Genomic DNA, 27,413 nt, shown 5'->3' on the forward strand with positions numbered 1-27,413 from the left:
CTACAGCACTATCCAAACCTGGATGGCCACTCATAATGACGGAAAGAACAGAGCTCCTTGTCATTGCTCCCCATACCGACTTGGCGGCCACCTTTTCCTCCTCCTGCATTGACGGTACCTCGATCCCTATGCTGAAACAAATGAAAAAGCTAGGGGTACATCTTGAAGCCGAACTGACTGACCAGACCTATTAATATCCTAGCCCCATCTACGGCCTACCCTACTAAACTGATCTCGATGAGTAGATGGTTTCTCTCCCAGAGCAATTGCCTCGCACTTGTGTGGGCGTTTATTCTCTGAAAACATGACTACTGCAATGTTCTTCTCACAGGCATGTCCTCTGTCAGCCTGTCCAAAATGCAACTAATGAAAAAAAAAAGCGCTGCGCTCTGCACTCAGGCTTAAACGTACTGACTACATCTCGGCTACCAGACTGCCATCCCACTGGCTCCCCATCAAAGCCTGAGTGGAATTGAATACCTAACCATTGGGTATCGCTGCATCCACTAGGAGGCACCGCTCTACCTTAACAATTGCACCACCCAAATTGTCCCAGTTAGGCACTGAGATCCAGCTCCAACTCCTCATTGTTCACTCCCCTGTTCAAGAGTAAACGAGCAGGTGGTGGCATCTTCTGTGTCTCGGCACCCATACTCTGAAATACCCTACCTACTCACATCGGAAACAAACAAACCTCTGCATTCAAAAAATTAGTCAAGACCTGGCTATTCAATAAATATAAGTAACATCTCATCTGTTTGCTTGCCTTGGCAGATCAGAATGTAATAGTTATTCTAACTAGTGCTGTAAAACTCTTGGAATCTGGGTCGACTCCAACATCTCCCTGTCTTCTCAACTAAACACATTGTGTGCTACGAATTTACTGCTTATGCTGCATAGACCAATCAGACCCATACTATCGGAGTTTCACTCCGCCACTATAGCTAGGGCAATTGGAGAGCCAGGCTAGACTACTGCAACTCCATCTATGCAGGAATCACCGCATCCATTATTTACCCCCTTCACCTACTACAAAATACTGCAGCTTGCATTAAGAATCTCTGTGGACATGCCCACATATCCCCTGCTTTAAAGTCCTTCACTAATAATTAGTAGCTTCACTGGATTCCTATTGAATCCAGAATCTTTCAAACGCCACCATGGCACATAAAGCCTTGTACGGAGACTCTGCCTTGTATTTAAAACACAATTTAAAATTGTACAGTTCTCAACGCCTACGGAGAACATCACACAAACGCACTGCATCCATTTTGCGCTTCAGAAATCTCAGTTATGGCTTATCGGGTGCACTTATTACAGCTAAACTTTGGCACAACCTTCTTCTTGACGAAGATCTTTCTATTTCGCAAATGCTTAAAAACCTATCTATTCCAATCTCGATCATCCTGGCACATGGCATTGCTAGCAGCACGCTAAGATACCCTTGCGGCGTTGCATCCCACCTCTCCGTACACCCTCCTCTGAGGTGACTGGCATGATACAATAGTTTTGACAGACTTTTACAAACGTATTCTCATAAGTCATGCAGTCTATTCTTCTCACCACAATCGGTCACATGTATATCAACCTATTGGATGTTTCACCCAGTTTCATATGCAGAGTACTACATCTGCCAGTTTCCCAATTCAGCTCGGACTACCTTTCTTCTCCCAGCGTCTGAACTTGAGAGGGAAGCGTAAGGTCACTAGGGTATTTCTGGAAACAGATCACTGGTTGCACTTGCACAGTATATCAACAACTTGCTTTACAGCAGAGATGTAACACGTGCTTCTTACTAGGGGCCAATTATCAAGCTTTGTACCTCCTTTGGCAGACACAGGAATCTTTCTTGGAATAAGTTGTAATCAAGTGCCAGGAACCCTTTTGTCTTGGTGGTCTGTAAAACTGTGGGGAGCCCACCGCCCTGGCCCCATGTCATGGGATGAGGGTAGTGGGGAGGATCTGAAGGATGGCAAAGCTGAAGCTGGGCATTCCGGAGCATGTGCTTTTTGTGCATGGAGAATTCACTTGCATGATAGGGCCATGTACTATTGTTTGCCTAAATATACCAAACCACTGCATTTTTCTATGCTTCGCTTTACCATATATTTAAGCAAACAAATATACTGCTGCGGTCAACAGGGTTCACCTAAAAAGGGGCCTGCACCCAAGGAGCACCACTGAAAATCTGCCAGCGTCAATCCTTGCTCCAAAACACAACATACTGGAAAAGACAATTTACAGCTGCTCCACCAGTGTTTCGTCCAGACCAACGGTTTTATACCATGACTGCAGCATGTTACATTTCACAAAGGAGCACAAGCAGAGGGGTGGTGGTGTTCTTACGTCCTGTCCCCTCGCCTCCATACTTACCGTCCCATGGGAATGGGACCAGAACAATTTGGTACAGCACAAACTAAAATAATCGCTTTTAATAAATGTGGGTTGCCAAATAGGCAGCAGAGCACGGGTACGGCCAGCCCTGCTGATCCCTCCCACAGACAACAGCTGTCAGTCATTTTTTTCTGCTCTGACGGGACTGGAAGCTTTCACAGCGTGTGAGTTTTTTTTTTTTTTGTACGCACTTGTTCCTTGACCTTAGTTGCTGTTATTCTTCTCACTCTGCTTGCCTTCTTAATGTTGTGGTGTTCTTAATCATATTTTAATGTTTTAAATGTGTTGCTCGCTTTGCTTCCTTATTGTATACAGCAGTATAATACAACTTGTTAAGTAGGCTCCGGACATTGTGGATTGAAAGAAGCAGCAGAGTGTTAGGGATATGAGGCAGCAAACCGAATCAAAATCCGACCTTCCCTCACAAAACTTTTGACAAATAATTGTGTGGTTAAATAATGAGGTACATACGTTTTATCACAGTATTAGGGATATATCACTAGCAACTATAAAGCAATGTATCACAAAAGGCATACAGTTCAAAAGCAATTTGAAAGTGAGAACCCAGTGCAGTCAAAATCACGTGTTAAAGTTGCATTCTCACCTTTTTTCAGTTTACACCGAATCGGAATGCGGTTTTTAGGCTGGGGAATAGATGCACATCACATGGATAATATAGACGTGAAAGGGTGACTAAAGCTGGATAATTGGTTGTAATTTTCAAGGGGAAAGAAATTTGTTTTTTGGTAAAATAAAGCAGTTACAAAGAGAAAATTGGTTTGTGAAGAAAGGCAAGTTTTACTTAAACTAGATTATCAAGACTATATTGTTGGAGGACGTGGTACGCTCCAAGGTTAAATCGTGATGTCGACCTTTCCACCCTGCGTTCAACTGTATGTGGGAATTCATTTGGTTATTCAAAATATGACTAAGGACTTATGATCTATGCAAGACAGAAATTAATAGAAAAGTGGCACTAACGCTGGAAAATCAAGGACAGGATGCACAGAAAATTCTAACGGTCTTAAACAAGTTACCAGGGTATGGAAAGGATTACTTAGAAAATAGGACAAAGACAAAGGGTGAAGATGGGGTAGGCCATGTGTTGCTATGGGATGGGGAAATACTCAAAATCCCCAAATTGGGATTTGGGACAGCCAACCGGGTTCTGGACTGAAAAGGTTCTAGTCACAGCAAGGCGCCCCTTATAACACACAGCTGGGCAAGTCTGGTGACTGGATGGCAAGGGTACAGCGGGCATGCCAGTAGTGGGCAAAAAGCCGGTCTGGTCACAGGATACTTCCCAAAGGGTACCATAGCTTTTCCCCTTTGTTATTGGGATTTTAGTGGGGTTTCTGGATTAATGGCCTTGCTGGGATAGGGTCAGCAATGCTTTGGCCTGGCAGTAGGGTCTGGAATTTTGCGAAGGTGGATCTGGAATGTCTGGATACTCAGGCGCTGGAAATTCAGTAGAGTGTTCAGAGTGTGTGTGTCAGCCTCTCTTATTTATAAGACTGGTGACATCACAGAATTTATTGTTGGGCAGAACTAAGTTAGACCTACCCCCAAGAACCGGATTGGTCAGCCTGTGTTGGTCACCTCCTCAAGGAGGGGACTCAGTTTAGGGATTGTTTTATGAGGTGCAAAGACATCTCAGTCCTTTTTGCTAAAAATCAATCTTAACATAAATCACACATTTGTTCTGTTGTGGCACTTTTGCCAATTACATAGGCAGATTACATATTTCACACAGAGCATGGCAGTCCAACTTCCAAGTTTGTAGGACTTTGTTTAGACCATCTAATAATTTATCGTCCTTTTCAGTTTGAAATGTTATACCTAAAATTCTAGAACTTTATACATGTGTACATATCATAAGGCATGTTAATATGGAATTTCAAAGTGGCTCCATATACACATTCCTCAGAATATCCAATTCTGTCATTTCGGTCCCATATATGCCAGTGAAGGCTACCAAGTCTTAATTTAAAGCCGCCAAAATTGCATCTGAACTGTGGAACGTTCGCATTTTTGCATTGTCCAATTGCGGAGATACAAGTCTCAAATTTGTATTAATAAACTAGTCTTTTGAGCCAAAATGGGCTGGCCTTTGTCCTCCAACTGGGACCATTTTTTTCTTCAGGCTACCACCAAATGTCAGTTTAGCCCAGGGCTGCCCTGGAGTTTCCCCAGTTTGAGTGACTGGTGGTAGTCACTTCCAAAAGTCACACCTAGGTGTCCCAGATCTACTGTCTCAAGCTGAAGCTCAGACAGAAGTCTGACAAGTGTGTGATATGCATCTTCCTGGACCATTCAAAGTTTTCAAAGGCAGCAATTAACAAGCATGTGTCCCAGAAATCCCATGTGGCTTCTCTTGGGGGTAGGGCACTGCCGTTGTCGGCACCCAAATGTCCCTTGGGCCATAGCAGAAAACCGGTTTGGGCTGATTTTCCAGTACAGCCAAAACCTTTTATTTCTTTTTGTTTTTAATCAGCAGCAAGTCTGTTGAAATGAAACATCCTATGTTTCCCCGCAAAACCCCCTTTACATTGCTAGGCCAAGACAGGGCCTTCTTTCAATATTGCACTTTTAAAACCGGTATTTTTCCTTATTTACAAAAACTCACTTTAACACGTGGTGTAGTCTGCTGGGCTGACACTTTCAAAAGCTTTTCTCGTCCTTCTGACTTCCCAACATTGTTTTGCAGCCCTAGTCAGTTTCACTTCTACAGCAATCCGTTTAAGACTCGGGTCCACTGAAATATGCCCTTAGAGCTAGGGTTTCTTTTGAAGCAGTGATTTTTGACATTTTGTAGCTCACAAGTCAAGCGTTTCCCGTGTGGCTGAAAGTAAAGCTTCTGTTGATTTCCCAGACTTGGTCTGACACAGCCTGCCATTCAGGAATAATGCTCTCTTTTGCTGGAGCACAATCTGAATATAGATGGGCATGGCAGGGCCTCACTGATAAAAGCAGTGTGATGTTGAACAGATGAAGAGCGTCAGGGCAGCATCCTTTTTTAATGTAAAATATTCCCTTTTCAATGGGAAACTTTGGGCTAGCAGCAAAGCAGCGCAGAATTTCACTTTGCTTATTTAGTACACACAAGAACACACCCTGGCAGCCTTTCTCGGGGTGCTCCCTGTTCCAACTTGCCCAATGGTGCTTGGCAAAACAGTGCAGCCATCCTTTTGTAGCTGCAAAACAGTTTTGATGCGAGGCAGTGGTGCTCAAAGGAGCCAGCGCAGCCATTTTGCTGTTAAGTGCTGAAGTGCAGCTTTGTTATGGATGGGAATTCTGCTGAGTGGGTCAATGTATCCCACAGTATTTGCGTGCCTGATGTATTTAAATGTTTCCAACGGTCTTCCATCTCACTCGTGTTTTGTAGATTTTACCTTGCATTTTTACTATGTTTGGTGTAGATCATGCTTGCTTCAGAACGTTGTCTACTTTGGGATCTTCCTCTGGATGTGACTGATTTAAAAGCCCTTGTGGAGTACTTGGTGAGGCCACAATGATTTGTGTAGTGGGAATCCATTTTTAAGAGCATATTTGATGCTTAAAATGTTTCCTTATCTGCTCAGGGACTGCATATGACTATTGGATAAAGTATCATGGAGTGCTGTAAAACAAACTACATTATGCTTATTTTACTAGGCTCATGTTGGTTGGTTAAGGCTTGGGATTCAGTTGTAACATAAACACAGCTCTTTCATATAATCTGGAGTTACATGTTCCTCCTTTCGTTTCGCAGACATCTTGACCTCCGTTGCCCTGGATGATGATTTATTAGATATCAAGTTGGCACCAGCGAGCAGCCTGTGTACGACTGTAAGGGATGGTGCTGTCAGGCTACGTATAGAGCCCACTGGGCCGGCTGCTGAACCACCAGTCACTGTGCACCAAATGTTCAAGAGAACGCTGAAGCGCTATGGCGATCTCCCAGCATTGGCCGTGAAGAAAGATGAAGTTTGGGAATACATTACATACTCCGAGTACTATCAGCATTGTCGGACTGCAGCCAAGGGCTTTTTGAAGGTGAGTCCAGTGTTCTGTGCTAGGATTAAAAATGTCTGACCACCTCCTACGGGTTTATGAGGTGAGAAACCTATGTTGCTATATTTGGGAGAGGGGGGAGGGGTGCTTTGACCAAGAGTTGAATGCCAAATGGAGCATGGCAGCGGCTGTTATGAAGCCAGTTGAAATATAAAACCCACTTCTGTGCACTGCTCATTCACTCGACTCCTGGCCTCGTTCTCCCTACATTTATCATATCCTCCACTGAAGTCACCGAAATGTTCAGGAGATTGGGTTGGATAATATTTACTTGACCTTCCCCTACTAGAATGTATATTGATCAAGGTGTTCCAATGCTCTCTGCCCTCATCACTTGGATACCGTTTTGTTTAGTTCTGCACTAAACAACTGAACAAAAAACAATTAGTTTCCCCAACCCTCTTTTCTGGAAATGAAAAACTAATAGTCTCTTTAAACACGTAGAGAATGGGGAATTAAAGATCCCTGTTGGGCCTTATTTATCCTAGCTCTTCGAGACAGTTACTCGAAATAACGCTCATACCTTCATCCAGGAGCTTGTATCCCCCATTCCAACTTCTTGATAATTACCACTGCAAGATGCCTTTCCCCACATGCACACACCAATCCAATTGATAATGTTCTGATACCTTAATGTATCCTAACGTGCTCCCAATATCTATATCAATCAGATGTGTAAGCATGTCCAGTTTACCCCAGTTAATAACCCATATTAGCGGGCGGGGGAGCGTTCAGCCAGTCTGGTTCTGCGGATCGTGGGCTGAAATATCTGATCTTAGCCTTTGTTCCATGGAACCCAAAGACTGCTGCCACAGCCGCAGACTGCCTTCTCACCACCCTTTCCCTTTTGAAATATTTGATACATAAACTTGGCCCATAGTCTCCCCCGCTCCCCCCGCCATCCCAAACATCACGTGAATGTGGCTGCAGCTGCCGCATCAGCTTACCGCCTTCTCAGTTTGTGGCGGCCGCCATGGAAATGGAAGGAGGGGCTCCGTATGGAGCCCCTCCTTCCATAATCATTACGGCCATCCTGGTACAGTATGTCCTGTTCTTTGAATGAAAATAATTGTTTTTGTTGTTTTACACCCTGGGTTACCGCTTTGGTAACCCGGGGGCCTAATGGAGTTAACACCCTGTTCCAAGGGCTGGAACGAGGTAACATACCAGAGTCTGCCCCTGTTCCAGCCCTTGGAACAGGGTGGTTGACGTTAAATAAATGGTGTGAAAACACTAGACATCGGAACATTTAAAACCGAGACCATGATACTGAGGAAATTGACAATTTCTTAAACAGGATTTTTTTACTATTTTTTTTTTTTCATTTCTTTTGCACCACACATGAAACTTAACTAGAATTAAGTGATGGGTGAGAAATTGAAGGGACAGAAGGAAGGAATGGAGCGAGGGTCCCAGGAAGATTGGAGGCAAACCAATAAAGGGAAAGCTCAATCACAGTAATGATCACATTCCTTGAGGTGTTATTAATAATTTCGCATTTATATAGCGCTACGAACCATCAGGTATCTGAGCGTTGCTTATTATTACCCACTGTGTGTGATGCTCATTTATCGACCTCGGAAGGATGAAAGGCTGAGTTTGGCCCTGCCGTGATACGAACCTGTTAGCAGGATCTGCACTGATTTCAAAGCGAGCGCTCTACTCGCTGTGCCACTTGACCGGCATATGTTGTGAGGAAAGCATGGTTAGTGCAGAAAACCAGATGTTATTAGATCAGGGCTGAAAAATGTTTGTCACCAGTGCAATCGTTGTGAAGGATTTCCTCTCCATTGAGAGGACAGTCCTAGTACCCCTGAACTGGACTGGGTTTGAGATTGTTTAGGTATGTTGGATATTTGGCCATAGCCTGAATGGGGCGGGGGCTCACCATGACTAGTCCAGATCAATCTCTTAATGGGGTTGAACCAGAGGATCTTGACTAGGGAGGATTCTAAGTGTTCTAGCTTATTAGAAGTGGGGTACAGGCTATCTGCGACGTTCGTTCCGAAAGGCTTTGAGGGTTATAGATAAATGGCATTAGTAAATAGGATATCCTGAATGCTTCAGTGTGATTTGCAATGTTCTCTCATGCCAAAACTAAACCTAGAGCAGGAGTGTGAAACCTTTTGGCTTTCCAGATGTTTTGAACTACAACTATCATCACTCACCAATGACTCCGCTGGTTAGGGCAGATGAATTGCACTTGGATATATCTGAAGAACCAATGTTTATAGTCTGCGGACCTATACTAACAAATGCATTAATCAATGTCACCCTAATAGATCAAAACTTAAATACAATTGTTTGTACAAGCTCTCTCATGAACTAAATAGGACTTACAGGAACTCTTGAGCAAATGAGAGGTGGTCTGGGTTCCAACAGAATACGCATCCACTACAACAGATCTAGAATGTTTGGGACCACATCTATACCTCTAGTCATTCACTGAAAAGGTCTACCTAATTGACCTTTTAGGGACAGGATTTCGCACATTTGATTAATTTTTATTTTTAATTAAGCAATAAAATCGGAGGGGGGCATTACCGGTCTGTTAATGCCCCAGGGCGTTGGTTGCAAGCATAAACCCTGGGGCACTACCACACTGATAATGCCCCCTTGTGAGGGTTCTTTTGCTATTATTACCCCTGCATGTCCTACCATGGTACTAATAGTATTTTCACGAGTGGAGAAACGGCATCGAAACCGTTTCTCGACTGGAGAAAAAAAAGCTGGAAAAGAAATGGCCGCCAGGGATGGGGGCTGAAGGGACTACATATAGTCCCTTCTCCCTTTTCATGGGGGCCATTGAAATTAATAGAAAAAATGGAAACAAAGAAAATGGCCGCCATGGAAAGGGTAGAGGGGACTACACGTCCCTTCTCCCTTTCCATGGTGGCTAATCTCATGCCAAAGACGCGCCGGGAACATTCCTGTTCCCGGTACCAGTGAGGGACAACGCTGCAGCAGGTAAGTGGGGGCCTAAATAGGTGGGAAAGTGGTGTGGGGGAAAGGTGGAGCACACTTTCCTGATAACCGGCGAGGGAAGATGGCAGCTTCCCGCTCCGAGGAATGAAAATAAAACCTTTCTAATAACTCTGGACAGTATGAGCAACACTTTGCTGGGGATATGATGGCTTGGTTTTATTTCTCCCTTAAGCTAAACTGGGCTTGGTTTCTTAAAAAGAAAAAAAAGAAAACTTTATATGAAAAGATGTTTATATTTGACAAAGGACCAAAAACCTGTCAAACTCCTATTACAGCACCTTTAGCTCTGAGTGACCTGAAGGTGGTTGAGAGGCTCTTCCTTTTGCAAACAATGCAAATGTCTGTTTGGCTATACAGTCCTATATCAGACTCCTTTCCAAGAGCTTCAATCAGCACTTTATGCATTCAGAATGTTCCCAACTAAAGCAAAGTATCGGACATCAGTGGCCGGTTTATGTTGAAGTTTCCCTCTAGTGCTAGAATCTACTCCTGATCCATTTTGCTAATAATTAAACTAAAAGAGTAAGTGTGTGTGAGAGAGGAATTATCATATCGTCCAAAGCTGGCTTTTCTTTTCTTCTTTTTTATTTTACTGTACATGTTGCCATTATAAAATCAAGGCCAACCAGCAATTTTAAATAAATGAAAATCTGAATGCTTTGGGGAACCAGCGCCTATTTGGATCTCCTTTTACAAAAACAGCTTATCATGCCGTGCTCTTTCTAGAGCTGGGCGCCTGCTATCTTTTTTCTACATTTGTGCAAAGAACTTGGGGTTGGTCACCCCAAGTTACCTGGGGGAAACAAGACAATGACCCCTTGCTCATTGTGCTCAGAGGCACAGCTCCACTTCACTGATGAAGCCCAACAAGGCTGAAACACGTGTCTGGGGTTGCTGTTGATACTCTTGTTCAAAAGAGGTTTGCCTGGCATTTCGGTGCAGGACAGCTCGTGTGGGCGGGACAAACACTGATAGGCAAATGGATATTCCTCCTTTATGAAAAGTATGGTGAGCAAAAAGTGATGGCTGCAGACTGTCAAAGTGGGTTAAAACCACTGAACAGTTTCTCATGCTGTGTTCTTTCTAGAGAGGCGCCTGCTACATTTTTTGTATTTGGATCGCCTTTTACCCAAGATATCTGAGGATACTGAATTATATATGATTAAAGAATTCTGTTGTGAGAAATGAACTACACCCAGTTTATTCACCCCCCTCCCTTCATGTGAGATCAAGGCAAGCAGTCTCGAGATAGGAGTGTGCTTTTAATAAATTTGATTTAGAGCGTAGAAGTGCATTGATTTATAGCAAACTATGACCCAGGTCTGCCTCCTGCTCCCTGTATAGTTACGTTTTGCTATTGGGTGGTGATGCCGAAACTATGGCATTGGAGTACACCTAAGCGGGTTATAGGATGTGATGAGGGACGCACAGCGGTGGGATGGTATTGGGTTACCCACCCATTCACTTGCCATGTCCATGCAAAATCCTTTGGCCATCCCCACCTACTACCAGAACACATCCTCCTGTGAACTTTGATCTAATTTTTATCAAGCAGTGCGGTCCAACTTTGTGCTGTAAATGCCTCCCACTGTTTTTCAAAGCAGTCTTCTTGAAGTTAATGGCATAAATTGAAGCTGCAAATCCTCTGGTATAAGTTTCTTAAACACATGTGCCTTCCACCAATTGATTTTATAAGCAGTATGTGTGACCTTGCACTGAAGTCCTGTTAAAAAACAAGCATTTGTGCATAGATTTCGGGTATCTACCAGGCACTGTTGTCAGATGTATTTGTATGTTGTATTTATTAGGCATTTATAGCACGCTTTACTCCAAAGCGCTGAACATAAACATTATTACAATACAATAAAGCTAAAATTGGTAGATTGTGTCTAATTCTTTACCTGGAAACATTTTGCAATCTAGTAAGAATTTGTTAGGTTAAAAGCAATTAGAGGTAGGAAGTTAAGATTGAAGATGGGTCTTTAGAGAAGTATGAAATGCAGGGTAAGAGGCAGTAAAACTGAGTGTGAAGGGGAGAACATCCCAATGGTAGGGAGCAAGATGAGAGAATGCACAGAACCAGGATTGGGCGCAAGGGGGACGACTTACAGCAAGAATTGGGATTGAGAACAAAGGAAACAGTGTGAACATAGAAGACTAAGGATGAGCGATCAGAGGGAGCAAGGCCGTGGAGAGATTTGAAAACCATACACAGAAAAATAAATTTGAGCTGGGAGGAAAAGGTCAGCCAACCAAATGGAGAAAGATTGTGAAATAGTCACGAGGGGATAACTGGTACAGAAGACATATAGAAGTGTTAAAAATGGATTTAAGAGGCGCCAAAAAGTGAAACGGGAAGACCAAAGAGTAGAAGATCAGTAGAAAAATGCAAGAAAAACATTTGAGATGAGATCAGGAGTTTGGTGGCGCTAAAGGTCAGAAAAAAGTAGGCTTTACGAATATTAAAGAAATGGAAGTGACAAGACCGAGAGATAGTAGAAATGTGGAGCAAAAAGGATAAGTTTGTATCCAAGTAAAGTCCGAGATTTCGAGCAGTACTGGAGAGAGGTAAAGAAGGGGCAAAGAAGACAGAGGGTAGGGGATGGGGGCAATTGGTGGTGGTAGGAAAGAAAAGAACGTGTTGTTGAGGAGTTTAGAACAAGGAAGTGATCTGACATCCATGATTTCATAGCAAGTAGGCAGGAAGTTGTTGGGAAAAGCAGGAGTAATGGTAGGGAAGGAGAGCGAAAGTTGCGTATTATAAGCATAGAAGTGATGGGAAATCCCAAAGGACGAGATAATGGCAGCAAGATGAGAAGTATAGAGGGAAAAAAGTAAGGAGCCAAGAACCGAGGCTTGGACACCCTGAAGGAGGCGAAAATGTATGAGAAGAGGAACCAGCCCAGGAAACGGAATAGGTACGGTTTGAAAGATAGGAACTAAACCAAGCAAAAATAGTCGGACAGCGAGTACCATTCTGGCAGTTCCTGGGAAATGGTTATTTGCCTACACAAAAGCAAAAACGGTTGATTTGCGAATGCTTGTTTAAGAAGTGGAATGAGCTGTGCTTGTATCTATAGAATTTTTTGGAGGCGATCATATTCACGTTTTCATCGCCTGGATACCTTCTTAAGAGCTTCAGTTTTTAGTCTCTAGGTTTATGCGTTCTAATGGGCCTTACTCATTTTTTATATTTGAAATGTCCAACCTGGGATCTAAGAACGTTTTAATCTCTCAAACAGAACCAGGTGGCATCACCCATACTCACCTAGCTGTGAGGGCAGCCACCACTCAAATTGATTGTGTCCAGTTGAGGTTATAAGTGCCCAAACGCAATTGTGTTTTTTTGTCTTGGCATTTTAAATAAGAACAAAGAAAGAAAAATGTGCCCCACAGCCCTCTTCCCTACCTGCCCACCCACCCCAACTTGCCCGTAGTGCAAAACTAAACCAGGTTCTAAGTCATGTGATACCCAAGATGCATTATTTCTCTAGACAAAAGGCAATGTTGGAGTCACTTTGAAAAAAGTCCAAGTCCCAGTCTTTCATGAATTTTGATTTATTTTTTATTTATTTGTGTTTATATAGCGCTGCAGCCCACGGGCATCAGAGCGCATTACAGAGAGAGAGACTGCAGTAACACGAGAACGGGACAGGCGTAGGCCACAGTGAACATAACCTATAAGAGGGAAGTATTTGGTCTAGCTGATGTATCTAGGAGTTGGTGTCGTATTTAAACAGGAGTGCCTTTAATTGTTTTCTGAAACGTAAATGATTAGTTTCCAGGCTCAATGCAGTAGGGAGTTTGTTCCATTTAAGGACGGCTTTGGTCTTGAATGCCCTACCTAGGCCGTTTGCTTTTTTACTGGAGCAACTTGTAGGAGGCCGGTATTGTTTGATCTCAAATTACACTTTGATTCATGCCATTTGAATAGTTTTTTTTAGGTAGCTAGACGCTTTCCCAAATTGGTATCGATGTACCAGAGTGATGGCTTTAAATGTGATGCGCTCCTCAATCGCAAGCCAGTGATCCTTTCTGTCCATTGTGACATGCTCTCTTAGGTTTGCCGGTGATTGTTCTTATGGCGTTGTTCTGGATCACTTGGCATTGTTTTAAGCATTTAGTGCTGGCGCGCAGTAACAGAGTTTCTATAATCTAATCGGGTGAGAATTGTGGCTCTTGCTATGATTGTGCTATTTTGTAGGCTCAGCAGTGGTCTGATTTTTTTCAATAATTTCTGGTGGTATTGGCAGTTCCTTTTAAGATGGGCTATGTGGGCTTCTACTCCCAAGGATGTCTGTGTAGATGCCTAGTGTGTTGACCTTTTCTGCTGTTTAAATTTGTCTCTTTGATCTTGAAAGTGGTGTATTGAGGACTTAGTTTTTTCCTAGCAAGGGGTGATCCGAAACTCAGTTTTTCACTATCCTGTTCGTAGTTCAAACACCAATTGGGTGTCGTCAGCAAAGTTGCTACAGCAGTGTGCATGGGCAACGCATGTATAAGTTGAACAGTAGTGGGGAGAAGCTTGCGCCCTGGGTGACTCCACAGTCCACTGGTTTTGAGGAGTGTTTACTCCAGACTATCTTGGATTGTCTGTCCTGTAGAAAAGATGAAACCCAATCAACAGCCTCTTTGGAGCAGTTCCCAGATTGATTTAGGGCCGCTCGGAGCTTCCGATGATCCAGCAGATCAAAGGCTGCCGAGAGGTCCAATAGGATCAGCAAACCAGTCTTGCCTCTGTCGAGGATGCAAAGCATTTCTGTCTGCAGATCTAATAACGCAGACTGCGTGCAGTGGGCTGTCCTAAATCCAGATTGTTGTGAGTGGAGTAGATTGTTTCGTCCACAAAATCCTGGAGTTGTTCGGTGTCAATCTTATCCAGTATTTTTAACAGGAAATTACAGTTTGTAATTGGCCTTAGGTTCGTGGGTTGGTTGAGTTCAGGTTTTTTTGGCAACGGTGTTACTGTTTTAATTATGGCAGGGACATTGCCATCTCTAAAGGAAGCATTAACCATTCTTGTGAGGAACGGCGCAAAGATTGCAGCATTGTCTAGGATTAGTTTAGGTGGCAGCACATTTTCCGAGCATGAGGTACATTTAGTGCATGAAAGGGTTTTGTTCATGTCTTCCAATGATATAGATTTGAATTGGAATTTGGGACTTTGTACGGTGCTCTTATTGTCACATATTTTGTCTGGGATGAAAGTTTGTCTTACAATTTGTGATTGTCTCTTTTTTTAATTTATTTTTTTATTGAATTTTTAAGAATACAATTAATCCAAGAATGATAAAACAAGGGAAAGGAGCACGCCCATCAATTAATCAGATTTTCAATCCAAGTTCCCTTCCCTTAAGTCCATCCCCATTCAGCGAAGCATAACAATACATTATCAATTCAATTTTAACTAGATCATGAACAAATTCATTTATCGACAATCAATTGCAGAACAATGCAAGAGTAAACAGAGAAAGTAAAAAAAATTTATTCCACAAATTAGAGCCTGTGCAATCCTTAGCAATATCATTTCTGTGCAAAGAAAGCAGTTTCAAGTCTGTCAGGAATGCATAAAGTGTCTCATTAAGTTCGGCCGGAAGAATAGCTGCTCCCTGTCCGAGATCTTCCCCTCCAGCATGGCAGTGAGCTTTTCAAGACCCATCAATTCCCACACCTTCGCCCACCAATATGCCACCTGTGGCCCTTCCACTGATTTCCAAAATCAAGCCCTTGTGATTCGTGCCGCAATAAGTAGCTGCGCAATTAGTGCTGCTCTGGAGCCCGTCATCGGGAAGGACCCATCTTCAGGCACGTCCCCTAGGATTAATATACACGGTTCCATAGGAAGCAGCGTGCCAGTAATATCCTTGATCTAGGAACGTACCTCCAACCAGTAGTCTTGGATGACCGAACGGTGCCACCACATGTGCCCCAGATCGCCCCTTTCACCACATCCATGCCAGCACGTATCCGTATAATTTGGATTCATTGCATGCAACCTAGTCGGTGGGAAGTACCAGTGAAAGCAGATCTTAACAGCATTCTCTTTTACCAATGTACACCTAGAGCTCTTGTGGGCTCTGTACCATATTCGCTGCCAGGATTCCTCTGGGATTTCAACTCCCAGCTCCCTTTCCCACGATAGCATGTATGGAAGCTTCCCGCCCTCTGAGACATTTTCCAGAAGACTATAACAAGCAGCCAACCTATGGGAGCTCTGCCCCTCAAGAATTCTAAGTTCTATGCCGAATGGCGCTCTATTGGCAGCTTGGCGAGTTTCCCTGTTAGTCCACCAGTGTCGTAGCTGTATGTACCTAAACCGTTCCACCTCTGACACCCCAAACTTCGCCTTACACTCCTGAAATGTCAGCGGTTCCTGATCCACATACAAATCACTAAGCCTTAATGGTCCATTTGATTCCCACCGTTGGAATGAGCTGGGGTTTAGTACCGGCGTAAATGCCGGGTTTTGAGGCACAGGGGACAACGGACCCAGTCCAAGAGCGATCCCCCTTTTCGCCCTTGCCTTGTCCCAACTTTGAAGCGTAGCCAATATCGTGGGCAAGAGTCCTCCCCAATAGCTTCGCGCCTCTTTGGGAAGGAAAGGGAAATACTCTAACAGAAATGTAGAGGCTTCTTGCTCTGTTTCTTGCCATTTAGGAGTTTCAGTGGAACTTCCCCAGGCTAACATAGGAGCCACCTGTGCCTGAACCGAAGGCAGACCAATACCCCCATGTACCGCTTTTCTCATCAAGAGTTTATAAGGGATCCTAGGCTTCTTGTTTCCCCACACAAAGCGTCCTATCTCTTTCTGCATATCTATAAGGTCCCTCTCAGGAATCTGTATCGGTAAAGAATGGAAGACATACAGAAGCTTCGGAACAAGGGACATCTTCACCGCGCTCACCCTACCCAGCCAGGATGTTTCCTGTGAATCCCAATGACGAAGCCACTCTTTGGCCTCTCTCAATAGTGCTGGTATATTTGCTTTAAATAGGCCTGCGTATGTCGGGGTCAGTTTAATCCCCAAATAGGGAATGTTCGTGGAAGACCAGAGAATGGGAAAGGCCGCCTGTATATCCGCCAGGTCCTCCGGGGACTCAGTTAACGCCATACCCACCGATTTATTCGCATTCACCCCAAAGCCAGAAATGTTTTCAAAACTAGACAATAAGTTCATCAGGGGAGGGATGGACTTGGCTGCATCTTTTAGGAAACATAGCAAGTCATCAGCTTATAACGCTATCTTATGGCATTGTCCTGCAAACGCAAAGCCCATGATTTCCCTACTCAATCTGACATGTTGTGCCAAGGGTTCTAGTGCTAATGCAAAAACCAAAGGGGACCGGGGGCAACCCTGCCTAGTGCCCCTATATAAACGGATTGCTGGGGTCAAGTTCACGTTCACTTTGAATTTAGTGGAGGGAAACTGGTAATTGGAGAGAATCGACCTAAAAAATCTGGGGCCAAACTCCAACCTCTCCAGCACCAACTGTAAGTAACTCCAAGACATACTGTCAAAAGCCTGATGGATATCTAACGATAACAATGACAGTTTACCCGGCAGTCTAGGGGCCAAAGCTATCAAATCTATCGTCCGACGTATATTGTCATGTGTAGAATGATTCCGTATAAACCCTGTTTGATCTTTCTCCACTAGCATCGGAAGAACCTCCCCTAGGCGCCCTGCTATTACTCTACTCAATAGTTTTGCATCTGTATTTAGTAAAGTAATCGGTCGATGGGATGCACATTCAATCGGATTTCTTCCAGGTTTCAAAACCAATGTCGTAGTAGACTCTGCCATAGATGCCGAAACCGTCCCTGTTGCCCAGATGTCATTAAAGAGTTTTGCTAGGTAAGGGGAGAGCTCAGCCCTAAAGGTCTTGTAGAATTTATTCGTGAACCAGTCAGGCCCTGGGGACTTACCCAGAGGAAGGGATCGAATCACTATTTCTATCTCCTCCCTTGTAATTGGCTCCTCTAAAAGCTTGCGAGTTACTTGGGGCAGCTGTGGCAAATTTGCATCCTGTATAAACCCATCCGCCATGTGTAAGTCTGTTTGGTGGGGGGCAGAGTGGACCCTGAAATACTCCTCCACTACACGAAGTTTATCTCTCTGAAGTGACCCTCCTCCCTTCCCCATCCAACAATGCTTCAATCATATTGCGGCTCGCATGCATTTTCAGCTCAGCTTCCAATAGCCGATTGGCTTTGTTACCTTTAGAATAGTATTGTTTAGCTTTCATCATGCTGCACGGCTCATGTGATGAGCCTCAAGGGCCCTCTGGGCTATCTTAACCTCATGTTTCAGTCTGAGTGGGCCTACATCTGTGTGCCTCCTCCCTCTTCTGGAGCTCCAGCTGGGACTGTATTTGTTTCCTTGCCCTCCCTTTTCCGCTGACTAAGCAATTACCTGCCCCCGAAGCACAGCCTTTGCTGCATCCCATACCTTAGTATATGGCAGTTCATCCGTCTCGTTCTCATTAAAATAATGGTTAATAGCCTCTGAAATACATGAGCGGAACTGGGAATCCTCCAGGAGGAATTCATTCAGTTTCCAGGCACGTGTTGGGTTTGGAGAGTCCTTAAAAGAAGACAACATGAGTAGTACCGGGGTGTGATCTGACAAGGCTTTGGGCAATATATCTCCGTCAATTGTTTGGGCTATAAGCTTGTCAGACACTAAGAACATATCCAGCCTGAAGAACCCCCTGTGCACCGCAGAGTAGTATGTATATTCTCGCTCTTCTGGATGAAAAAATCTCCATACCTCTATAAGGGAGTTCTCTCGCAGGAGCGTGGTAAGTGCCAAATAATTCTTTTTGTCCGCACTAGTTGTAGGGAGAACTTATCCATCAGAGGGTTAACTACAGCATTAAAATCACCCCCAATTATAATTTCACCCTCCGCATGTTCAAACAGGAGTTTGGAGACAGATTCAAAGAACATGTCCTGCTGTGCATTAGGTGCATATAAAGAGACCAGTGTCGCCTTCCTCCCCTGTAATCTGGCTACAACCAAGACATATCTGCCTCCCACATCCTTCAGCGTCTTGCAAACCACAAACGAGATTCCTCTGCGAACCAGGATGGCCACCCCACCTCTTACTCTCCGAAGAAGCGCAGAATTTTGTGGGATATAATTTATTATTAAGCCTGAAATCATCAGATGGGGACAAGTGAGTCTCCTGAAGAAACAGGATCGAGGAGTCTAAGGTGGCCATGCGGTGCATCATTGCCCTTCTTTTAATCAGAGAATTCAACCCCTGCACATTCAGGGAGAGGCAGCAACAATTCGAGGTAGTCATTGCCTTATTTTCTCATTTCAAGCAAGCGTCCCTCGTCATCCCCCATTCGAAATGGCTAAAAATAGATGCCCATTCTCCATCCTCCCCCCAAGCTCCCAACCCCATTGGGCCCAAGAGAACCTAGCATGTAAAGAAACTGGTTCCTCCCAATCACCATCTCCAACATTTGTATTTTAACATGCTGTCTATCAGGTATACTTCAAAAGGTCACATAACACCTCAAACCCAGCAGACCAGTGCAGACCCCGCCACAACCTTCGAAGACCAGGCTTCTTAAAAGACATAAAAAATGCAATAAAGAAAAAAAACAAGAAAATAAATAAAAGAAATGAATAAAATACAAATCACAAAATGCTTGCCAAACTCGTAATGCAACTGATGTGAACAGTAACCCTTCCAGGATAACAATGACGGGCATAATCCGTGTGACGGGCACCCAACTTCAAACCCTCAGATTCATCCCCACATATCCCCATTTGTGGTAATCGCACACCCAATGAGCGTACATACAAATCCCATCGGGCCTTGTTGCGTCTTAACATGCTCTGCAACACCCGGAGCAGGATCCGAAACAAGCAGACATCATACCAGTTTACTTGCGCAGCTGTCCTATTTAATCATTTCCAGGACAACTCCCAGCCCCATTTCATCAGTCACCTTATAACCATACCCAGAACAGGGCGAATGTAAATCAATTTTATCCCAATTTATTAGAGTGACTGCCCCACATGGGGAGCCCAACATCCGCATCCATTTGCTTCTTATCAGTCACCTTGCTGACAGCCTTCACGTATTAAGGCAGATACTTGCTACTGAGAAAAGCACCAGTCTGCCATCACCCAACCAACTGTACTACTACAGTCCATCTAAGCTCTCTGCCGAGGCGTGTGAATTCTTCATATAACTTTCACCACCTATTCCGGGGGGAGTGTTACCCCCCTGTTCCGCATCCTCCAGTATCTTGCATGTTTTAGCTAGGGCCCAACCCCTGGGCCTTCGCCTCTTGTCCTTCAGCATGGAGCTAACAACCAGCTCCCTCTCCATTTCAGCACCTGTGCCGCCTGACTCGCCTGCAACGCCTCGCAGCCATTCATCTGCTTCTCCCTCGGAACCGATGATACAGTGGCGGTTTTGGTATTTAAACAGTAGTCTGCACGGGTATCCCCATCTGTAGCGGATCTTTTTTGCTTGCACCCAGGTGGTGACTTTCTGGAGGCGCCTGCGATTTGCCAAGGTGTATGGTGAGAGGTCCTGGAATAATGATATGGCAGAGCCGCGGAATTCCATCTTTTCAACCTTTCTAGCTGCCGCCATTATCTCCTCTGCCGAAAAGTTGACCCTAGTCAGAACATCGGGAGCAAATTGCGCTTTTGCTGAATAGAGGAATACACCCGATGAGTCCTGCCCAGGATCAGTTCATCTGAGTCTCGCATTTTTAGCAAGGTTTTAAAGAGATCACGCACATATTCAGCAAGTTCCTGGTCCTGAACCTGTCTTGGCACTCCCCGAATCCTAATATTATTCCTCCTTGAGCGGTTTTCCAAGTCCGCCTGTTTTGCCACCATTTCCTCCACTCTGTCTTCCACATTCTGCATTCTTTTGGCGAGGTCCTTGTTGTCCCGCTCGTGCTCACATGCCAGGTTCTCTAATTCATCAACCCTGGTCTCAAGGCCAGTCAAATTGGAGCTTATTTCCGCAATAGACCGTGCCAAAGAGTCTTTTGAAGACTGGATCTCCGATGTTATTGCCGTCATGATGTCCTGCTGAAGTGCCCTCAACATTCCCTCTAATTCGTGTCTGGATATGGCCGGATCAAGGATTAAATCAGATCCCTGTGAGGCATGAACCTCTGCCACCGTCGACTCCATATTCTGCGGGGTAGTCGATGCTGCAGTCAGGAAAGTTGTCATTTTGCTCCCTCTGTTCTTATTTCCTATTTTGGGCATCGCCAGAGCGAGGATGCTCAAATCAGTAGGGTGCCCCCCGGAGTTCCCTTGACAGCCGTGTCTACAGACTGTAGTGCATGGGAGGCTGGTACCCCTATGACGCAGTATTCAGTAGTGTTAGCTTCTCATCCAGCACCTTAGCACTCGTTTATACCAGAGTCTCATTTCTCTTCTGCTGGCCTGCCAATTCTGTTCTCTCAAGGTCCCAACTCCCGGACTGGGCGTCAGTATATTGCTTTTCCATCAACAATACAAACGAGCAGCTCTCTCGTCTCCCTCCACCACACCGCTCCTCAATTTCAAGTATGGGCGTTCTCCAGTCCCGTGAAGTCAACGGCTCCCAGTAGCCCGTCCCAAGCCACCTGCAGCTGCCTCCCCCAAAACCGGCAGGGGAAGGAGAGGCACACTCCTGCTCAACCCGCGCCTCACCACTCCACCACTATGCTTCTCCGGACCGCACGCACCAGCCTCCCTTTTCACTCCGGGGCCTTCCGCTCCCCCACCGGACAGCACACAAGCCTCCTCCTCCATCTCAGTCCCAATCGCTGCTCCTCCTCCTCCTACCGGCTTCTCCGTTGCGCCCGCCCGTCCTTCAGGAGACCAGGAGACTTGCCTTCTCGCTCCAGCCCCTCATATACTGGGCTCGCAGAGTGCTGTGGGGGCTCAACGCCTTCGCCTCCGGACGCCGGGCAGCTCACTCCCCCTCTCCGCAGCACCCTCAGCTCCTACACTCACTTTGCCTCGGGTGACGCTGTCGGACCGCAGGACGCAGCTCCCTCGCTGGCAGTTGCTCTCTGCGTCTGCACACCCCGGTTTGCCTCAGTGCTCCTCTCCCGCAGCCCTGCACAACCTCCAGGTCTTGCGTTTGTTTCCAGATCGCACAGCCGAACTCGGATACAGCAGCTCCCGCGCAGCCACCATCTTGCGCACCTTCAGCTTCCCCTCACACAACTCCGTGCTTCAGGAAAAAACAGCTCCCAGGCGACTATAAACTCCACCTCAAGTCGCCAGCGTACAAGGCACTCCCAGCGTCTTCCATGTAGAAATTTAGGGGATTAAGGGCATCTATTAGCTGGGGCCCGTCCCGGAGCTTACAGCAGGCACGTCCACATGGCGCCCTGCCCGGCCACGCCCCTGTGATTGTCTCTCTTGCTTTGATAATTTTATTGTGAAAGGCAGTTTGGACTGCTTCAGTCTTTTTCAGTTGGCTGGAATGGTGGGGATAAAGCTATTGGTTTTTCGATAGCTTTCAGTATTTGGAAGAGTTTCCCAGTCGAGTTAGATGCAGTAACAATCTGTTCATTGTAATGATTTTTCTTTAAATCAATTATTTTAGTCCTCTATATGGTATCAGCAATTTTCCAGTTCTTTTTATTACTTTCACTGGGAACTTTTAAAGATATCCTTTCTAGTTTCTGTTTTTCTTTAAGTTTCATCGCTTCTGAGTTTAACCATTTTTGATGGTTTATATTTGGTCAAACTAGTTTGTTTTTCAGAGGGGATTGTTGATTTAATAGGTCATTCATGTGTGTGTTGTATATAGATATAGATGCAATTGCTTCACAGGGATCAGTATCCATGGTTTCAAGCATAATTTGCTTGATGTCATCTGAAAGAATGGCTGTTGAGATTTTTTTTTTTAGGTTTCTGGCGAATTATTAGGCTTTGCTGCTTTTGGTTTAAGCATTAGCGTAAATTCGATTTTATAATGGTCTGACCATATGCAGGGGTATGTTCCCAGCACTGTTATGTCAGCGTTATTTGTGATTATCCAGTCTAGCTGGTTGCCCGTGATGGCTGTTGGACCCTTATTTCTTATGGTGTAAGAGCAATTTAATAAATCTTCTTCTAGACTTATGGCGTTGGGGTCTTTAATATTGCCCCTCCATCTATTTATATCTCCTAGCAATATTGTTCCTGTGTTAGATGATTTCAGATTATTTAGTAAATTGGTCAGTTCATCATTGAAGTCCCATGTTAAAGATGGGGGCCTATAAATGACTATCAGATTGATAGTCATTTTGAGATGGAGGATTTTGCATCCTGTGCATTGTATGGGAACCGAGAATAATTTTAGGTCTTGCTTGGCGATTATGGCTACACCTCCGCCTTTCCCTGTTGTCGTTCTGTTGGTGGTATAGATGGTATATTTACTTGGCACAGCGATGTCGGCTGTCGGACGCATGGGGTCCTGAAGCCCGGTCTCGGTGAGGCATAGGATATCAAGGTTGTCATCTAAAATGTAGTCGTGAATATCCTGCGCGTGTTTATTTAGAGATATAGTACTAAGCAGTGCTATTTTGATAGTACGTGTTTTAGTTTCATTTAAGGAGTGTTCCTCCGTGGGGGTTTTTGAGCTTGAAGCTGCAGTGTGTTTAGTGCAGTCAGTTTCGGTAGCAGGGATTCTCATGGAGTCCAGCCTGGAATTTGTGTGTTTGCACGGACTGTTGGTTTTGTAGTGTTATAGCTTGGGCTAAGAGCTCACATAGGTCGGTGTAACCCATACCTGCGTTTCCTTCTCAAGTTTTCTGAGAAATTTTGGCAGAACTTTAGGACGTGGGACGCCGTGGACCGGTGTAGACTGGCTTCGTCGCGGAAGCGCCAGCACTGAAGCGCCTGACGTTTCCTTTAGTGCGACTTTGGGGACTATGGGAGATGTAGTTCCCACAAGGCAGCAACGTTCAGTCCTGAACGGGCTGATTGATCACCTTTAAGTAATCCATTTAAGAGAAAGGAAATTCCAAACTTTGGAGAACCATTAGCTGACGCTTGGATCCTTTGATTTGCAATTTTGGGCTATCACCAATAGAGCCGCAATTTGTAAAATAATTGCTTTACAATGTTGTCCATAGCTTTGGCGTAGATCGGTTTCAATAACAACCAAAAGACCAGATCTGAGTGAGCTAGGTTCCTGCAGTCTAAGAATGTGTGCCATTTTTATTAATTTCCTTCCAGTATTGTCAACCCCGAACAACTATACCATATGTGGTCTCCAGTCTCCCTGCATTCACGCCAACACCTATCTGAAATGGACAACTTCATTTTATGTAGCCGGGTGGGTATATAGTGCCATTGTACCATAAGCTTATACCAAAATTCCTGATCTTGAATAGACCTGGTGAGCTTTGGTATTTCCTTCCATAGCTTCTCCCAATATTCTTCTTGTATCTCAGCCCCCACTGTCTGATGCCAGCAGTGTCTGTATGTCAGTGACTGTATGTCAATGTTGGAAGTCTTATCCGCTATTATTGTATACAAATTTGAAATAAGAGCTCTGTTTCCAGGGTTGGAAGTTACAAATTGTACAAATGTGTTAAGATCTCGAAGTGCTGCTTTTTTGTTAGGGGGAGCCAAATTCCAGTTCTGCACCTGAAAATATTAGAGGCGGCAGGATTCAGAGAGGCCAAGTTCTAACTTGCATTGTATGAAAGGTTTTGGAGCATTATCATGAATCTCGCTATCTATTACAACCCGCACGTTTCCATTTGGCAAATGCTTGCAGTTCGAGGCCTGGGGTGAATTGTAAAGGCGTAATGGGTAAAGGAAATGTTCTTCGACTAAGCTCATGATCTGGCTCTTGCGCTTATTAGGGGGCTGATCTTGTTCAGGCAACCACGGTATGTGTCGAAGTTGACACCCACCAAGAAGCGCCCTTTCATCTGCACCCATCTTTTCTCAGACGTTTCTGTACACAAGTCTTTTAGGACCCTTATTTGCGTGGCCTGGTAGTATTTTTGAAAGTTTGGCATCCCTAGAACACCGCTAGCCGTGGGGGTCATTAACATACTCAATGCTATCCGAGGGGGCTTATTCCATATAAATGAGGAAATCGGCCCATGCGATTTCTGAAAAAATTAGGCCAAGACCTGTTTTGGCAATGCTTGAAACATATAAAAAGCTTTGGGGAGGGTTACCATCTTCACTGAATTGATTCTACCCAGCCAAGATATTGACAACTGGCCCCATTTTAACAATTGGCCTTTCATTTATTTTAACAGAGGGATAATTGGCCTCACACAGGGTTGCTATTATACGAGTTATAGTTACACCCAATAGTTTTACCCCTTCCCGAGCCCACCCAAATTGTGCATACAATATTAAAAGCTGCAAGTTATCATCCGTCGGGGATAGGTTTACAATTTTGGATTTGGTTCTGTTGATTTTTAAGCCAGCCACTTTGCCAAATATTTCTAGCTCCTGTTCTGCCGCTTGTAATGTAGACAAATGGTCAGATGCCAAAAGCAGCATATCAGCTGTGAGAAACCAGAAGGTGTCTCACCCGCTAGTCCCCAGGGATCTGTCATCCAGGTGGCCAGGGAACGGCCATCACTTTTGGATCCAGTTCCTGGGGGTGGACCAATGCGGGAGGATCACATGGATGACTGTTATTGAGGGAGTGGGACACCGGATGGTGAGACGCGGTATCCCCTTCCCTGTAACACCCTTTCCCCATCCTACCAGGTAGGGTACTTATGAACTCAACCCCTCTTCCCGCCACAAACACTTTCTCATGGACAGCTCACTGTGAGAGAAAACAGACTAACACAAGGGTCAGGCTGGGTCAGGCAATTACTGGTAATTACACACACCTGACTTTCATCACACTTCCCCACACTGATAAAAGGCAGAGCACGAAAGCACACTGTGAGCAAGACAAAAAAACACAAGAGGAAGCTTCAGTTCTGAGATGGCAGTTCAATACGAGGAGAAATAAGGCAAGATCAGAGAGGGATGCAAGGAGGGAAGTGCCCTTCACCTTTGTGGTGAAAAAACACTACTTTCACGAGCCTTCAAGAATAAGAAAAACATAAGACCTGGACTTAAAGCTGAAGAAATGTGCATTGTGTGTCGGAGGTACCAGAGGCTCTCCCGCGTTGATAACCAAGGCGGGGAGGCGAGTTTGTCGCTGTGGTACTGTCCTTGGCTCCTACAAAAAAGCAGCACCAGTAAAGTCAGCCCAGCCGGGAAGTCTGGGAGACTGAAAGCAGACCGGTCTGTGTTAGAACAAAGGTTGCAAGTGGCAACATTTATGAAGAAATCTGAAGAGAACAGTGTGTGAAGGATATGGATGAGCGACGCGAATATAATTGAACAGCCAAGGAGTGACTGCACTGAAGGGGCTTCTGAGGGACCCTCGAATGTGGAAACAAGGCACAATCACCACACACAAACTTATACGCCAGACACAAGGTTGTATTCCCAAAATCTAGGGTTTATTGCAAAACAAATAGTCCCAGTTGGCCAAATGGTCCCACGCCCTGCGACGTTTGTCTAACAGACCTCGGGGGACGCAAAAGAGTGAAAATCCTACATCAGTTACATATAACAAAATGAGCATCTTAGAATCAGTAATGACACATTTGACACATTCGATGACGCCCCTAATTCATTCCCTTTGAAGTGGAGGCGATGATTGACCTGGTGATGAATATGACACTTTAGATCACCATATTTAGTAAGTTTACAATCTCAAATTTACAGACACTATTCTTTATTTGTGAGAACACAGCGCTTCTGTTTTTATGGACAAGCTGCGCGTAGGGGGGACTGGCACATTGCAGGCCTTACGATCTCCTGGTTTCGATTCACGCTCTAGAGGTCAGCTTGCTCTCCGGGGCCTCGCAGTGCTCAGAAGGGGGGCCGCAAAAGAACAACATAATTCAAACCCTTTAATATTAGTTTCGTACATTACTATTCTTTTAAGGAGACTCACTGGCATCCGTGTACTGATTAAAATGCCTTGCTCCTTGCCTTCAAGGATATGTGCGGGAGGGAACCGGGCATTTCTGTCTGGCTCTCCAGCCTAGTGTTTGAACATGTCTTTAGTAACCTTGGACCAGTGAAGCGTAATAATATCTTCAGCAAAGCAGTTTTACATGAGGCAAAGTAGCAGCGTTGGAGAGAACAGAGAAAACAAAATGGCGATTCTGGTCATCTTAAAATGGCCGCACTCTAGTTAATCTAGTAACTATGTAATGACTAATGAGCATATATTCTTAGCACTTTAAATGAGGCAGTTGGTCTTCAGCCAAACAATTATCCTGCATTGCCCTCCATTCGAAGGGTGTCTAATTTTCTAAACTGATAGCACCTTTGAAGCCAAGATGGATACCATATACAGAGTGCTCCGGCACCACATGGGTGAACATTCATAGGTCTTTGTTAGGTATCTAACTAAGAGGTGGCAAATGTAAATTGTGAAATCCAAGTAGGCCTGCAACGGGTCAAGCTAAACTCTGTGCACATTCGGAAGTCTTTGAAAGCTAATATGAACTGCAGTTGGTCCGAGCCCGGCTGAGGGAGACTAATTGTGTAAGGGGGAAGGACCTGAGTCCGGCTGAGGGGGATCCGTGGTGAACCGTGAGTCACCTGAGCAAGATTATTCTCTGAACATTGGAGAATGGGATCTGAGCCCGGAAGAGGGGGATCCAGGGTGAATCCCCTGAATTGAGTACTTCTAAGAGGAAAGAACTTTGTGTTTTTGTTTTTGATACATCAGGCCCTCCAAATCAAGAGACTTTGATAGGTAAAGAGACTTGGGCACAGAAGGCCCCTGGTAATGGAACTGTATCCTTGTGCTGAAGAAGCCAAAGTGTATGCTTTGCTCGAGTGAACTGCCTTGTCCTGTCTTTTAAAACGTGGGGAAGGGAGGCCAACGGCCTGAACATCCTGACAAATCATTTTGTGAACACGTCTTTCTTTTTCATTGACACTACCCCACACTATTT

At 44.8% G+C, this 27,413-nt stretch overlaps 1 protein-coding gene across 5 annotated transcripts in view; it reads left to right on the forward strand.

Moving 5' to 3' along the window:
* Window positions 1-27,413, forward strand: part of LOC138511228 (long-chain-fatty-acid--CoA ligase ACSBG2-like) — a 1,364,724-nt gene that overhangs the window by 642,210 nt on the left and 695,101 nt on the right. For all 5 annotated transcript variants that reach the window (XM_069626768.1, XM_069626770.1, XM_069626769.1 and 2 more), the window contains one exon: window positions 6,146-6,429. In XM_069626768.1, the coding sequence (XP_069482869.1) occupies window positions 6,146-6,429 (284 nt within the window). The remainder of the gene's footprint in view (window positions 1-6,145; window positions 6,430-27,413) is intronic.

The sequence above is a fragment of the Ambystoma mexicanum genome, chromosome 6p (genome assembly GCF_040938575.1).
Source record: "Ambystoma mexicanum isolate Mex_15411 chromosome 6p, UKY_AmexF1_1, whole genome shotgun sequence".
In the NCBI taxonomy this organism is placed as follows: domain Eukaryota; kingdom Metazoa; phylum Chordata; class Amphibia; order Caudata; family Ambystomatidae; genus Ambystoma; species Ambystoma mexicanum.